Raw genomic sequence first — 16,284 nt, forward strand, 5'->3', positions numbered from 1 at the left:
AAGTTATTTCAATATTAGTGTATTGTTATATATGTTAATATTGTCCCCTTGTGTGAGCATTATTACATAAAAGCTTCTTATTACAACGTTTTTTAAAGCTTTTATCTTGCTGCCTCTGTCTTTCTATCTGTCGTCACAGATAAGGACGATAACCCCCCCCCCCCCCTCCTTTCCCCCAACCCCTAACCTCCCCCTCCCCTCCCCCCCCCGTTAAAGCAGCCTCCTCTTAGCTACCTCCCCTAAGTTTAAAATCGTTTCAAACTAAATTATCTGCCCCTAATAGCCGTCACTAAACCCGGCTCTACGATTGTAAACATTTAGCGTGAACGACAGCTCGCCAGACTTCCTAGAGAGGAAGAGAGGGGACTGCAAGACGCGCTTACAGCTTGTTTTCCAACATCTCCAAGAAGAGAATTATATAGATAGATAGATAGATGAAGTAAAGGTACGCAACTACTACGTTTTGAAACTACTTCATATATTCCATGGGTAGCTTCCCTTTGACCGTCACGTCTCAGTGCTGTGGTCCCCCCTATATCTCGACTACCAGTTGATTCAAACTTTCATGTCTGAGCCCCGCTGTTGTTTAAACCACACCTCCATCAATCACTCCACACATAATGTTTGTTTAAGTCTTCTATAATAGCTGTCTAACATACAAACATATGTAAACCACACCCCCATCAATCACTCCACACATAATGTTTGTTTAAGTCTTCTATAATAGCAGTCTAACATACAAACATATGTAAACCACACCTCCATCAATCACTCCACACATAATGTTTAAGTCTTCTATAATAGCAGTCTAACATACAAACAAATGTAAACCACACCTCCATCAATCACTCCACACATAATGTTTAAGTCTTCTATAATAGCAGTCTAACATACAAACAAATTTAAACCACACCTCCATCAATCATTCCACACATAATGTTTAAGTCTTCTATAATAGCAGTATAACATACAAACAAATTTAAACCACACCCTCATCAATCACTCCACACATAATGTTTGTTTAAGTCTTCTATAATAGCAGTCTAACATACAAACAAATTTAAACCACACCTTCATCAATCACTCCACACATAATGTTTAAGTCTTCTATGATAGCAGTCTAACATACAAACATATGTAAACCACACCTGCATCAATCACTTCACACATAATGTTTGTTTTAGACATGTGTGTGACGTCATGAAGGCTACGTAACATAAATGTGACGTCTTGTCGTCTACCAGACATTTTCTTGACGTCATGTCGACTACCAGACATGTTTTTGACGTCATGTCGACTACCAGACATGTTTTTGACGTCATGTCGACTACCAGACATGTTTTTGACGTCATGTCGACTACCAGACATGTTTTTGACGTCATGTCGACTACCAGACATGTTTTTGACGTCATGTCGACTACCAGACATGTTTTTGACGTCATGTCGACTACCAGGTATTGACAAGCACGTAACACAAGAGTAGATCCTGTGTTTTTGAAGCTACGAAAATTGATTTCGTTGTTCAAAGATATCATTCGTCGCAAAAGATTGACCATATGATATAAGTAAATATCCCCATTACATTAATGAAGTAAATTTAACGCTTCGAAGTTTTACATTTTTTCTTGTTATCTGAGTCAAACAATTTTTTTTTAAATTCAAATATTTGAAAATTGTAAATATTTACAAATTAAATTGTAGCTTTTAAAAAGAAACAAACATTCATACTGCTTTTGTTCTTTGATTTATTGAAGACAGTTCATATGCAACTATTCGGAACGTTGTCTTCATCTAAGCAGCTGTCGCCATTAATGTTTTCATCTGTTCTATCCAGGGCAGAAAGCTGGAGACCTTGGTGTAGAGGCCAGCAGACGAGCCACAGTACTCGGGACCTGCAGACACGATGCCGTACTCGTAGAAGCGGCCGTCTGCTTCTTTACAGGCTAGTGGACCGCCAGAGTCGCCCTACAACATCAGACAGGGGGAGGGGGGGCATTAGACATGGATAGTGGTCACTCAAAGTTTTTATATAAATGGTTATTTCTAGAGGTGAGACAAATCTGTTTGTGCTAGCTAAAACAAGTGTTAAGAAATGCCAAACTTTTGCTTTAGTGCAATACAAGCACACATCTACGTTAAAACCTAAACGTTAAAGCGCTATACCTGCACACACTGTACAATCACACGACACGACAGAACAATTTGACGACAACAGATCTACAACTAACCCGACAGGAATCCATTCCAGGTGAGCCAGCACAGAAGTTACTGCCGTGGTAGTAGAGGCCGTAGTTGGACTGGCAGGTGACGTCAGACACGACAGGTACATCCACCCACAGCATGGTGCTCTGGATGGTACCTGTGGTGCTACCTGTGGATGTACAACAGTGAGTTAGACCACCACAGCATGGTGCTACCTGTAGCCTGAGGCTATCTTACATCGCCACAAAGTCCTGTTGAAGCGAACAAAGTGTAATCCGATGACAGCGACGTAAAATGTTGCTTGCACTAAACCAAACAAAGAGCAAAAGCACCCACAACAAGAACCCACCATTCAACAAACATAATGTGTAGATAACATTTACTATGATACTTTCTCATTCACACAAGTTAATAAAACGGATTTGATAATAAACACGAACACACCAAAGTATAAATATTTCTAACCCAAGAGCAATGCGTCTACATCGTTAAAATGTAAAACTCTGTTCTAATGGTGACAGGACAAATAATCTCAGACAAAATATCAGAAAGCAAAATATGTATAGAATTTAGGATTTGTGGTCAATTTTAACATTTTTTTTAGTGTCACGTGGATTTTTTTTTTTTAGTTTTTTAATTGCGAGAACCTTTTTCTAGAAATACCAGTATCAAACCAAAAACTCACTGGAATTTTTGCCCCAGCCCATAGCTCTACAGCCTGATGCCATTTGTGGAGTTTTGGAACCGTCGACCAGACAGATGGGTCTGTGGCACGTGTCAAATGTGATGGGTGTGGTCAATTCAAGGAGGGCGATGTCGTTTGCTGAAATAGACGATATTTTAAAAATAGCCCTTGGGGAAATCGACCAAACTGACTTATAATATATAACTACAAACAAGGGATTTGCACCCACCTAAGTACTTCGGGTCGTAACTTGCGTGTGTGGCGACTGTGGCGACTGTTCGCCTAATGACGCCAGGGACACTGGTCTCAAAAGGCATGACGTTGGACCCCGTGTACACCGTCAGGTCGGAGGCTGCCGTGGTGCTGATGGCCCCAGTCCTGGAAGTTGACTAGTTCAGGGAATATGGTGCAGTCAGTCAAGTTCAGGGAATATGGTGGGGTCAGTCAAGTTCAGGGAATATGGTGGGGTCAGTCAAGTTCAGGGAATATGGTGGGATCAGTCAAGTTCAGGGAATATGTGCGGTCAGTCAAGTTCAGGGAATATGGTGCGGTCAGTCAAGTTCAGGGAATATGGTGCGGTCAGTCAAGTTCAGGGAATATGGTGCGGTCAGTCAAGTTCAGGGAATATGGTGCGGTCAATCAAGTTCAGGGAATATGGTGCGGTCAGTCAAGTCAGTCAAGTTCAGGGAATATGGTGCGGTCAGTCAAGTTCAGGGAATATGGGCGGTCAGTCAAGTTCAGGGAATATGGTGCAGTCAGTCAAGTTCAGGGAATATGGTGCGGTCAGTCAAGTTCAGGGAATATGGTGCGGTCAATCAAGTTCAGGGAATATGGTGCGGTCAGTCAAGTTAGTCAAGTTCAGGGAATATGGTGCGGTCAGTCAAGTTCAGGGAATATGGGCGGTCAGTCAAGTTCAGGGAATATGGTGCGGTCAGTCAAGTTCAGGGAATATGGTGCGGTCAATCAAGTACAGGGAATATGGTACGGTCAGTCAAGTTCAGGGAATATGCTGCGGTCAATCAAGTTCAGGGAATATGGTGGGGTCAGTCAAGTTCAGGGAATATGGTACGGTCAATCAAGTTCAGGGAATATGGTGGGGTCAGTCAAGTTCAGGGAATATGGTGGGGTCAGTCAAGTTCAGGGAATATGGTACGGTCAGTCAAGTTCAGGGAATATGGTGGGGTCAGTCAAGTTCAGGGAATATGGTGCGGTCAATCAAGTTCAGGGAATATGGTGGGGTCAGTCAAGTTCAGGGAATATGGTGGGGTCAGTCAAGTTCAGGGAATATGTTGCGGTCAGTCAAGTTCAGGGAATATGGTGGGGTCAGTCAAGTTCAGGGAATATGGTGCGGTCAGTCAAGTTCAGGGAATATGGTGCGGTCAATCAAGTTCAGGGAATATGGTGCGGTCAGTCAAGTCAGTCAAGTTCAGGGAATATGGTGCGGTCAGTCAAGTTCAGGGAATATGGGCGGTCAGTCAAGTTCAGGGAATATGGTGCAGTCAGTCAAGTTCAGGGAATATGGTGCGGTCAGTCAAGTTCAGGGAATATGGTGCGGTCAATCAAGTTCAGGGAATATGGTGCGGTCAGTCAAGTTAGTCAAGTTCAGGGAATATGGTGCGGTCAGTCAAGTTCAGGGAATATGGGCGGTCAGTCAAGTTCAGGGAATATGGTGCGGTCAGTCAAGTTCAGGGAATATGGTGCGGTCAATCAAGTACAGGGAATATGGTACGGTCAGTCAAGTTCAGGGAATATGCTGCGGTCAATCAAGTTCAGGGAATATGGTGGGGTCAGTCAAGTTCAGGGAATATGGTACGGTCAATCAAGTTCAGGGAATATGGTGGGGTCAGTCAAGTTCAGGGAATATGGTGGGGTCAGTCAAGTTCAGGGAATATGTTGCGGTCAGTCAAGTTCAGGGAATATGGTGGGGTCAGTCAAGTTCAGGGAATATGGTGCGGTCAATCAAGTTCAGGGAATATGGTGGGGTCAGTCAAGTTCAGGGAATATGGTGGGGTCAGTCAAGTTCAGGGAATATGTTGCGGTCAGTCAAGTTCAGGGAATATGGTGGGGTCAGTCAAGTTCAGGGAATATGGTGGGGTCAGTCAAGTTCAGGGAATATGCTGCGGTCAGTCAAGTTCAGGGAATATGCTGCGGTCAATCAAGTTCAGGGAATATGGTGGGGTCAGTCAAGTTCAGGGAATATGGTACGGTCAATCAAGTTCAGGGAATATGGTGGGGTCAGTTAAGTTCAGGGAATATGGTGGGGTCAGTCAAGTTCAGGGAATATGTTGCGGTCAGTCAAGTTCAGGGAATATGGTGGGGTCAGTCAAGTTCAGGGAATATGGTGGGGTCTGTCAAGTTCAGGGAATATGCTGCAGTCAATCAAGTTCAGGGAATATGGTGGGGTCAGTCAAGTTCAGGGAATATGGTGCGGTCAGTCAAGTTCAGGGAATATGGGCGGTCAGTCTTAAGTCTTCTATGATAGCAGTCTAACATACAAACATATGTAAACCACACCTGCATCAATCACTTCACACATAATGTTTGTTTTAGACATGTGTGTGACGTCATGAAGGCTACGTAACATAAATGTGACGTCTTGTCGTCTACCAGACATTTTCTTGACGTCATGTCGACTACCAGACATGTTTTTGACGTCATGTCGACTACCAGACATGTTTTTGACGTCATGTCGACTACCAGACATGTTTTTGACGTCATGTCGACTACCAGACATGTTTTTGACGTCATGTCGACTACCAGACATGTTTTTGACGTCATGTCGACTACCAGACATGTTTTTGACGTCATGTCGACTACCAGGTATTGACAAGCACGTAACACAAGAGTAGATCCTGTGTTTTTGAAGCTACGAAAATTGATTTCGTTGTTCAAAGATATCATTCGTCGCAAAAGATTGACCATATGATATAAGTAAATATCCCCATTACATTAATGAAGTAAATTTAACGCTTCGAAGTTTTACATTTTTTCTTGTTATCTGAGTCAAACAATTTTTTTTTAAATTCAAATATTTGAAAATTGTAAATATTTACAAATTAAATTGTAGCTTTTAAAAAGAAACAAACATTCATACTGCTTTTGTTCTTTGATTTATTGAAGACAGTTCATATGCAACTATTCGGAACGTTGTCTTCATCTAAGCAGCTGTCGCCATTAATGTTTTCATCTGTTCTATCCAGGGCAGAAAGCTGGAGACCTTGGTGTAGAGGCCAGCAGACGAGCCACAGTACTCGGGACCTGCAGACACGATGCCGTACTCGTAGAAGCGGCCGTCTGCTTCTTTACAGGCTAGTGGACCGCCAGAGTCGCCCTACAACATCAGACAGGGGGAGGGGGGGCATTAGACATGGATAGTGGTCACTCAAAGTTTTTATATAAATGGTTATTTCTAGAGGTGAGACAAATCTGTTTGTGCTAGCTAAAACAAGTGTTAAGAAATGCCAAACTTTTGCTTTAGTGCAATACAAGCACACATCTACGTTAAAACCTAAACGTTAAAGCGCTATACCTGCACACACTGTACAATCACACGACACGACAGAACAATTTGACGACAACAGATCTACAACTAACCCGACAGGAATCCATTCCAGGTGAGCCAGCACAGAAGTTACTGCCGTGGTAGTAGAGGCCGTAGTTGGACTGGCAGGTGACGTCAGACACGACAGGTACATCCACCCACAGCATGGTGCTCTGGATGGTACCTGTGGTGCTACCTGTGGATGTACAACAGTGAGTTAGACCACCACAGCATGGTGCTACCTGTAGCCTGAGGCTATCTTACATCGCCACAAAGTCCTGTTGAAGCGAACAAAGTGTAATCCGATGACAGCGACGTAAAATGTTGCTTGCACTAAACCAAACAAAGAGCAAAAGCACCCACAACAAGAACCCACCATTCAACAAACATAATGTGTAGATAACATTTACTATGATACTTTCTCATTCACACAAGTTAATAAAACGGATTTGATAATAAACACGAACACACCAAAGTATAAATATTTCTAACCCAAGAGCAATGCGTCTACATCGTTAAAATGTAAAACTCTGTTCTAATGGTGACAGGACAAATAATCTCAGACAAAATATCAGAAAGCAAAATATGTATAGAATTTAGGATTTGTGGTCAATTTTAACATTTTTTTTAGTGTCACGTGGATTTTTTTTTTTTAGTTTTTTAATTGCGAGAACCTTTTTCTAGAAATACCAGTATCAAACCAAAAACTCACTGGAATTTTTGCCCCAGCCCATAGCTCTACAGCCTGATGCCATTTGTGGAGTTTTGGAACCGTCGACCAGACAGATGGGTCTGTGGCACGTGTCAAATGTGATGGGTGTGGTCAATTCAAGGAGGGCGATGTCGTTTGCTGAAATAGACGATATTTTAAAAATAGCCCTTGGGGAAATCGACCAAACTGACTTATAATATATAACTACAAACAAGGGATTTGCACCCACCTAAGTACTTCGGGTCGTAACTTGCGTGTGTGGCGACTGTGGCGACTGTTCGCCTAATGACGCCAGGGACACTGGTCTCAAAAGGCATGACGTTGGACCCCGTGTACACCGTCAGGTCGGAGGCTGCCGTGGTGCTGATGGCCCCAGTCCTGGAAGTTGACTAGTTCAGGGAATATGGTGCAGTCAGTCAAGTTCAGGGAATATGGTGGGGTCAGTCAAGTTCAGGGAATATGGTGGGGTCAGTCAAGTTCAGGGAATATGGTGGGATCAGTCAAGTTCAGGGAATATGTGCGGTCAGTCAAGTTCAGGGAATATGGTGCGGTCAGTCAAGTTCAGGGAATATGGTGCGGTCAGTCAAGTTCAGGGAATATGGTGCGGTCAGTCAAGTTCAGGGAATATGGTGCGGTCAATCAAGTTCAGGGAATATGGTGCGGTCAGTCAAGTCAGTCAAGTTCAGGGAATATGGTGCGGTCAGTCAAGTTCAGGGAATATGGGCGGTCAGTCAAGTTCAGGGAATATGGTGCAGTCAGTCAAGTTCAGGGAATATGGTGCGGTCAGTCAAGTTCAGGGAATATGGTGCGGTCAATCAAGTTCAGGGAATATGGTGCGGTCAGTCAAGTTAGTCAAGTTCAGGGAATATGGTGCGGTCAATCAAGTACAGGGAATATGGTACGGTCAGTCAAGTTCAGGGAATATGCTGCGGTCAATCAAGTTCAGGGAATATGGTGGGGTCAGTCAAGTTCAGGGAATATGGTACGGTCAATCAAGTTCAGGGAATATGGTGGGGTCAGTCAAGTTCAGGGAATATGGTGGGGTCAGTCAAGTTCAGGGAATATGGTACGGTCAGTCAAGTTCAGGGAATATGGTGGGGTCAGTCAAGTTCAGGGAATATGGTGCGGTCAATCAAGTTCAGGGAATATGGTGGGGTCAGTCAAGTTCAGGGAATATGGTGGGGTCAGTCAAGTTCAGGGAATATGTTGCGGTCAGTCAAGTTCAGGGAATATGGTGGGGTCAGTCAAGTTCAGGGAATATGGTGCGGTCAGTCAAGTTCAGGGAATATGGTGCGGTCAATCAAGTTCAGGGAATATGGTGCGGTCAGTCAAGTCAGTCAAGTTCAGGGAATATGGTGCGGTCAGTCAAGTTCAGGGAATATGGGCGGTCAGTCAAGTTCAGGGAATATGGTGCAGTCAGTCAAGTTCAGGGAATATGGTGCGGTCAGTCAAGTTCAGGGAATATGGTGCGGTCAATCAAGTTCAGGGAATATGGTGCGGTCAGTCAAGTTAGTCAAGTTCAGGGAATATGGTGCGGTCAGTCAAGTTCAGGGAATATGGGCGGTCAGTCAAGTTCAGGGAATATGGTGCGGTCAGTCAAGTTCAGGGAATATGGTGCGGTCAATCAAGTACAGGGAATATGGTACGGTCAGTCAAGTTCAGGGAATATGCTGCGGTCAATCAAGTTCAGGGAATATGGTGGGGTCAGTCAAGTTCAGGGAATATGGTACGGTCAATCAAGTTCAGGGAATATGGTGGGGTCAGTCAAGTTCAGGGAATATGGTGGGGTCAGTCAAGTTCAGGGAATATGTTGCGGTCAGTCAAGTTCAGGGAATATGGTGGGGTCAGTCAAGTTCAGGGAATATGGTGCGGTCAATCAAGTTCAGGGAATATGGTGGGGTCAGTCAAGTTCAGGGAATATGGTGGGGTCAGTCAAGTTCAGGGAATATGTTGCGGTCAGTCAAGTTCAGGGAATATGGTGGGGTCAGTCAAGTTCAGGGAATATGGTGGGGTCAGTCAAGTTCAGGGAATATGCTGCGGTCAGTCAAGTTCAGGGAATATGCTGCGGTCAATCAAGTTCAGGGAATATGGTGGGGTCAGTCAAGTTCAGGGAATATGGTACGGTCAATCAAGTTCAGGGAATATGGTGGGGTCAGTTAAGTTCAGGGAATATGGTGGGGTCAGTCAAGTTCAGGGAATATGTTGCGGTCAGTCAAGTTCAGGGAATATGGTGGGGTCAGTCAAGTTCAGGGAATATGGTGGGGTCAGTCAAGTTCAGGGAATATGCTGCAGTCAATCAAGTTCAGGGAATATGGTGGGGTCAGTCAAGTTCAGGGAATATGGTGCGGTCAGTCAAGTTCAGGGAATATGGGCGGTCAGTCAAGTTCAGGGAATATGGTACGGTCAGTCAAGTTCAGGTGATTTATGGTGCGGTCAGTCAAGTCAGTCAAGTTCAGGGAATATGGCCCGGTCAGTCAAGTTCAGGGAATATGGTACGGTCAGTCAAGTTCAGGGAATATGGTACGGTCAGTCAAGTTAAGGGAATATGGTGGGGTCAGTCAAGTTCAGGGAATATGGAGGGGTCATTCAAGTTCAGGGAATATTGTACGGTCAGTCAAGTTCAGGGAATATGCTGCGGTCAGTCAAGTCAGTCAAGTTCAGGGAATATGGCGCGGTCAGTCAAGTTAAGGGAATATGGTGCGGTCAGTTAAGTTCAGGGAATATGGGCGGTCAGTCAAGTTAAGGGAATATGGTGCGGTCAGTCAAGTTCAGGGAATATGGTAGGGTCAGTTAAGTTCAGGGAATATGGTGCGGTCAGTCAAGTTCAGGGAATATGGTGCGGTCAGTCAAGTTCAGGGAATATGGGCGGTCAGTCAAGTTCAGGGAATATGGTGCGGTCAGTCAAGTTCAGGGAATATGGTGCGGTCAGTCAAGTTCAGGGAATATGCTGCGGTCAGTCAAGTCAGTCAAGTTCAGGGAATATGGTGCGGTCAGTCAAGTTCAGGGAATATGGTGCGGTCAGTCAAGTTCAGGGAATATGGTGCGGTCAGTTAAGTTCAGGGAATATGGTGCGGTCAGTCAAGTTCAGGGAATATGGCGCGGTCAGTCAAGTTCAGGGAATATGGTAGGGTCAGTTAAGTTCAGGGAATATGGGCGGTCAGTCAAGTTCAGGGAATATGGTGCGGTCAGTCAAGTTCAGGGAATATGGGCGGTCAGTCAAGTTCAGGGAATATGGTGCGGTCAGTCAAGTTCAGGGAATAGCGTGCGGTCAGTCAAGTTCAGGGAATAGCGTGCGGTCAGTCAAGTCAGTAAAGTACAGGGATTATGGTGAGGTCAGTCAACCCGTATATTTTTTAGAGCTTAACTAAACAATCTAGTTCAACTGTTCTTTACTCGATTGTGTAGCCTTATGTTCTAAAAAATATTTAGATTTACGGAGTTAACAAAGCTCTTTTCGTGGGGTCATGGTGTACAAAGTTAACAAAACTCTTTACGTGGGGTCATGGTGTACAAAGTTAACAAAACTCTTTACGTGGGGTCATGGTGTACAAAGTTAACAAAACTCTTTACGTGGGGTCATGGTGTACAAAGTTAACAAAACACTTTACGTGGGGTCCTGGTGTACGAAGTTAACAAAACACTTTACGTGGGGTCATGGTGTTCAAAGTTAACAAAGCTCTTTACGTGGGGTCCAAGTGTACAAAGTTAACAAAACACTTTACGTGGGGTCCTGGTGTACAAAGTTAACAAAACTCTTTACGTGGGGTCATGGTGTACAAAGTTAACAAAACTCTTTACGTGGGGTCCTGGTGTACAAAGTTAACAAAACTCTTTACGTGGGGTCCTGGTGTACAAAGTTAACAAAATTCTTTACGTGGGGTCCCGGTGTACAAAGTTAACAAAACTCTTTACGTGGGGTCCTGGTGTACAAAGTTAACAAAACTCTTTACGTGGGGTCCTGGTGTACGAAGTTAACAAAGCTCTTTACGTGGGGTCCTGGTGTACAAAGTTAACAAAACACTTTACGTGGGGTCCTGGTGTACAAAGTTAACAAAACACTTTAGGTGGGGTCCTGGTGTACGAAGTTAACAAAACTCTTTACGTGGGGTCCTGGTGTACGAAGTTAACAAAACTCTTTACGTGGGGTCCTGGTGTACGAAGCAGTGAGCAGCAGACAGGATGTGCGTTTGGTCGATGATGGTGCCGCCACAGACCGTGGAGTAGTAGCTGTTGTAGATCATCACCATCCAGGGATACTCGCAGGCTGTTGTCGTGGTCCCACCCACGATCCTGTAGCTGTTGGCGATACCGCACTGGGCTGGGGAGGGGGGTTTGACGAAAAAATTATTGGCTAAACTTGTCAAAATTTGATCTACTTATGTAAATATCTAACAGGTTAATATGATCATATTTCGATCGTAATCTAGGTTGATCATTTGGAGCAGTGATTACATCATCTATCTTACATTAAAAATGCTTGTGTAAATTAGATATGTAAGCACTAAAGGGATTCAAGTAAATGGAAATAAATGTTTCTTAGATACAAGAAACAACTTTAAAATAACATGCTAAAGACGAGGTTTCTTCTTAAATATTTGAGTTAAATGGTAATAGGGGGAACATGTTGAACTGATCTACATGATTTAATAAACTTATATTTGTATACTTCACATGTACTTTTCATGAGATTTTTGAGTTTGCACTAATCCGTGTTAAGCAATATCCTCTCTTTAATAACTAGCCGTCGGTACCCGTTACACATGAATTATAGGCCTAAGTATTTTAATGTTAAACTTGTTTGAGAAAACTATTTGATAAAATAATTATTGATCAAAGCGCAATGTGCTTTACCAACACGTTGAACGATATTAGTGAAAAAGCAAAGAAATAACTTAATAGCTAAAAACCCGACGCACAGGCTAACAATCCTAATACATAAAATACATGAAAATAATATGTTAGATGTTTTAAATTTATAAACTAAATTTTATTTAAAGAACGAAATTAAAAATAAAGGCATATTCGAATGAAGAGACACATTTTTTATTATGCAACCGGAAAAGTGTTTATAGTTGTGACAAGAACGCAATAAACAATGACGTCACAAGCCTCATGTTTAAACCACGGAAATAACACAACACTAATGGCGTCATCTTCCGATTTTAGAATATAAAGAAATGAACTATTTCATTTAAATTTGATTTAGATCTAGATTCTATAAATCTACGTATCAAGACGTGCGCTATAAATTGTATAAAATTGTCTTGGTTAAACTAATACAAATTACTTTAAAAAACAACATAATGACCATTGAATAGCCGGGTTTTTAACGGAATCATTTAAGTCTCATAATCAGTGTATGCATTTAATATGGTGTTGTGTTGACTAAAAGTGTGCGTTGAAGGAATATCCATATCCACACCAATGAGACGCATACACAATGGACGTGCTAAAGGAATATCCACACCAACCTAACCCAAGGACGTGCTAAAGGAATATCCACACCAACCTAATCCAAGGACGTGCTACCGCCACCCGCGCGCAGCGCAGAGCAGGCGCTCTGCTCGTATTGAAATACCGCCTGATCGCTAAGGCTCGGTAAACATAAAAATGAATGTTGAATGATACCCACCTACCAACATATTTCACGCTGCCATCATCTTTATCAAGGTTTCCCAATGAGAAATTTTTCAACAACGCGACTATTTGTATTTTGCTTACTAGAGAAGGTAGACAGCGAAGTGATATATTTTAAAAACTAGAGAACTTACATTTAACTAGAGCAGGTAGACAGCGAAGTGATATATTTAAAAAAAATAGAGAACTTACATTGAACTAGAGAAGGTAGACAGCGAAGTGATATATTTTTAAAAAATAGAGAACTTACATTTAACTAGAGCAGGTAGACAGCGAAGTGATATATTTTTAAAAAATAGAGAACTTACATTGAACTAGAGCAGGTAGACAGCGAAGTGATATATTTTTAAAAAATAGAGAACTTACATTTAACTAGAGCAGGTAGACAGCGAAGTGATATATTTTTAAAAAATAGAGAACTTACATTGAACTAGAGCAGGTAGACAGCGAAGTGATATATTTTTAAAAAATAGAGAACTTACATTGAACTAGAGCAGGTAGACAGCGAAGTGATATATTTTTAAAAAATAGAGAACTTACATTGAACTAGATAAGGCAGACAGCGAAGTGTTATATTTTAAAAAATAGAGAACTTACATTGAACTAGAGCAGGTAGACAGCGAAGTGATATATTTTAAAAAATAGAGAACTTACATTGAACTAGAGAAGTTGTTGTACTAGCAGACACGCTAGTTGTAGGTGGCGCTGATGTGGTAGTTGTTGCTTTAGTTGTTGTTGTGGTTGGTACTGGTGTGGTAGTTGTTGCTTTAGTTGTTGTTGTGGTTGGTACTGGTGTGGTAGTTGTTGCTTTAGTTGTTGTTGTGGTTGGTACAGATGTGGTAGTTGTTGCTTTAGTTGTTGTTGTGGTTGGTACTGGTGTGGTAGTTGTTGCTTTAGTTGTTGTTGTGGTTGGTACTGGTGTGGTAGTTGTTGCTTTAGTTGTTGTTGTGGTTGGTATTGGTGTGGTAGTTGTTGCTTTAGTTGTTGTTGTGGTTGGTATTGGTGTGGTAGTTGTTGCTTTAGTTGTTGTTGTGGTTGGTATTGGTGTGGTAGTTGTTGCTTTAGTTGTTGTTGTGGTTGGTACTGATGTGGTAGTTGTTGCTTTAGTTGTTGTTGTGGTTGGTACTGGTGTGGTAGTTGTTGCTTTAGTTGTTGTTGTAGTAGGTACTGGCGTTATGGTTGTCGCCTTGGTTGTTGTGGTTGGTGCTTGTGTGGTGGTTGTTGCTTTGGTTGTTGTGGTTGGTGTTGGTGTGGTGGTTGTTGCTTTAGTTGTTGTTGTGGTTTGTGCTGGTATGGTAGTTGTTGGTGTGGTAGTTGTTGATGTTGCAGTTGTTGTGGTTGGCACTATGGTGGTGGTAGCTGTCGTATTCAACACGACAGAGTAGATGGCGAACTCAGCGTGGCAGAGGCCAGTGATCCACAGGTAGAGGTTGTCGGTGGTGATGCCGTAGGTCTGGTTCTGTTGGAGAGATACAACATCACCAGCACATTTTTATTTTACTTTTTTCTAAGCACTGATTTTTATCATGAATTAAATACACAAATACACATTAATCGCAATTTGTATACTGTTGTTGGCCACTTAGTCAACTAACGACATACACAATTGACGCAACTGACCACTGACACAAATGACCACTGACACAACTGACCACTGACACAACTGACCACTGACGCAACTAACCACTGACACAACTGACCACTAAAACAACTAACCACTGACACAACTGACCACTAAAACAACTGACCACTGACACAAATGACCACTGACACAACTGACCACTGACACAACTGACCACTGACACAAATTACTACTGACACAACTGACCACTGACACAAATTACTACTGACACAAATGACCACTTACCTCAACACAGCTGTAAGTAGAGTACTGGTTAATGACCTTGGCCACCAAGGTCATGTTGGGGGTGGTGTTGGGGATGGCGATTTTCCCCACGGTGTTGTAGTAGTAGGACCGACACACTCCACGTCCTATCTCAACATACGTGTCTGTAAAACAACAGCAGTCAAGTCTCAAGTTGTGATCTCAAGATTTGTGTGGGTTGGAGGTTACACAATCCTTTTGTCTTGTCTAAATAGTACAAGTCCCATCAGTCTTGTCTAAATAGTACAAGTCCCATCAGTCTTGTCTAAATAGTACAAGTCCCATCAGTCTTGTCCAAATAGTACAAGTCCCATCAGTCTTGTCCAAATAGTACAAGTCCCATCAGTTTTGTCAAAATGGCATATAATCGACAACAATGAAGAAAGAAAGAAACATGAAAGTTCTCTTCAATAGTTTTGTTGTTCAGCTTTTTGACATCTAGATTTATTTACACCCACACTGAAACTTAAGAAATTACGTTAAAATGTTGCTTTCAGCTTTCAAAATATTTAGATAGATTGTTAAATATTGAACAAATTTCCTACAATATCGCAAAAGTTAGCCATCCGTCAAATGTAGAAGATCGGTAAATGTTAGCAATCCGTCAAACTTTATACAACATTGGTAAATGTTAGTTTTTTGTCAAATTTAGATTTTTCATGTTAAAAATGACAAAGGGCGACAGTTATAATTCAAATGATGCTTAACTTTGCACAAAACCAAACTAAAACCCAATCAAAAAGCTACAAACAAAAAGCTACAAACAAAAAGTTACAAACAAAAAATTACAAAAAAAAAAGTTACAAAAAAAGTAACAAACAAAACGTTAGAAACCAAAAGCTACAAACAAAAAGCTACAAACAAAATGCTACAAACAAAAAGCTACAGACAAAAAGCTACAAACAAAAAGCTACAAACAAAAAGCTACAAACAAAAAGCTACAAACAAAAAGCTACAAACAAAAAGCTACAAACAAAAAGCTACAAACAAAAAGCTACAAACAAAAAGCTACAAACAAAAAGCTACAAACACTCCTGTGAAGCCACCAGGCCAAGGATGAGTATCAAAACAGCTGGAAAGAAATTCATTTTTTTTCGTGTCTTCTTCTCTAGCTGAGGTTTGCCAACTTGCAACGGGAGAACTCTATCAAGACTGCCACACAATCGTGGGTAGCAAGATGGCTTTTATACATGTCATCGACAGACATGGACACCAGCATCAAACTCGTGTTGACCAGACGAATATCCAGACCAAAGCGACACGTAGACAAGTGATGACGGATGTAGGAAATTAAGACCTAAGGAAGCGGACAGATGAACCCACACTAACAAGGTGTTGAGTTCGAGAACTGATACGATCGGTCTGTTTGTACATGAACAGCTGGATGGGTTTAGAAGTCGGTCGCTTTACTATTCTGTCTATTCACAGTCTATTCACAGTCTATTCGCTGTCTATTCACAGTCTATTCACAGTCTATTCACAATCTATTTACAGTCTATTCGCAGTCTAATTACAGTCTATTCACAGTCTATTCACAGTCTATTCACAATCTATTTACAGTCTATTCGCAGTCTAATTACAGTCTATTTACAGTCTATTCTTTTCTTACACTTAGAGCTTTA

The 16,284-nt window shown here is 42.0% G+C and overlaps 2 protein-coding genes across 2 annotated transcripts; both read right to left on the reverse strand.

Annotated features, from left to right (window-relative positions):
* Positions 1 to 1,728: 1,728 nt before the first annotated feature.
* Positions 1,729 to 5,515, reverse strand: LOC131941450 (transmembrane protease serine 9-like). Its single transcript, XM_059300714.1, has 5 exons — positions 5,495 to 5,515; positions 3,117 to 3,276; positions 2,888 to 3,025; positions 2,229 to 2,371; positions 1,729 to 1,965 (listed from the first exon to the last, which is right to left on the reverse strand). Exons 1-5 carry the CDS (start codon positions 5,513 to 5,515, stop codon positions 1,792 to 1,794), a joined length of 636 nt encoding a protein of 211 aa, XP_059156697.1. The 3' UTR covers positions 1,729 to 1,791.
* Positions 5,516 to 5,981: 466 nt separating this feature from the next.
* On the reverse strand, positions 5,982 to 15,853 carry LOC131941439 (mucin-5AC-like). Its single transcript, XM_059300697.1, has 8 exons — positions 15,693 to 15,853; positions 14,645 to 14,787; positions 13,432 to 14,236; positions 11,281 to 11,458; positions 7,370 to 7,518; positions 7,141 to 7,278; positions 6,482 to 6,624; positions 5,982 to 6,218 (listed from the first exon to the last, which is right to left on the reverse strand). The coding sequence occupies exons 1-8, from the start codon at positions 15,748 to 15,750 to the stop codon at positions 6,045 to 6,047; spliced, it is 1,788 nt and encodes a 595-aa protein (XP_059156680.1). The 5' UTR covers positions 15,751 to 15,853; the 3' UTR covers positions 5,982 to 6,044.
* Between the last annotated feature and the right edge of the window lie 431 nt (positions 15,854 to 16,284).

The sequence above is a fragment of the Physella acuta genome, unplaced genomic scaffold, assembly GCF_028476545.2.
Source record: "Physella acuta isolate Inbredline_101_S28 unplaced genomic scaffold, ASM2847654v3 ptg000362l, whole genome shotgun sequence".
NCBI lineage: Eukaryota > Metazoa > Mollusca > Gastropoda > Physidae > Physella > Physella acuta.

Coding starts and splice junctions, on each gene's coding strand:
- LOC131941450 (XM_059300714.1), bottom strand. CDS start 5,515: ATGACGTCAAGAAAATGTCTG. Junction 3,026..3,116: donor TTACGACCCGAAGTACTTAG/GTGGGTGCAAAT, acceptor CGTCTATTTCAG/CAAACGACATCGCCCTCCTT. Junction 2,372..2,887: donor GGGCTGGGGCAAAAATTCCA/GTGAGTTTTTGG, acceptor GTACATCCACAG/GTAGCACCACAGGTACCATC.
- LOC131941439 (XM_059300697.1), bottom strand. CDS start 15,750: ATGAATTTCTTTCCAGCTGTTTTGATACTCATCCTTGGCCTGGTGGCT. Junction 14,237..14,644: donor CTACTTACAGCTGTGTTGAG/GTAAGTGGTCAT, acceptor TCTCTCCAACAG/AACCAGACCTACGGCATCAC. Junction 11,459..13,431: donor AACAACTTCTCTAGTTCAAT/GTAAGTTCTCTA, acceptor CCCCCTCCCCAG/CCCAGTGCGGTATCGCCAAC.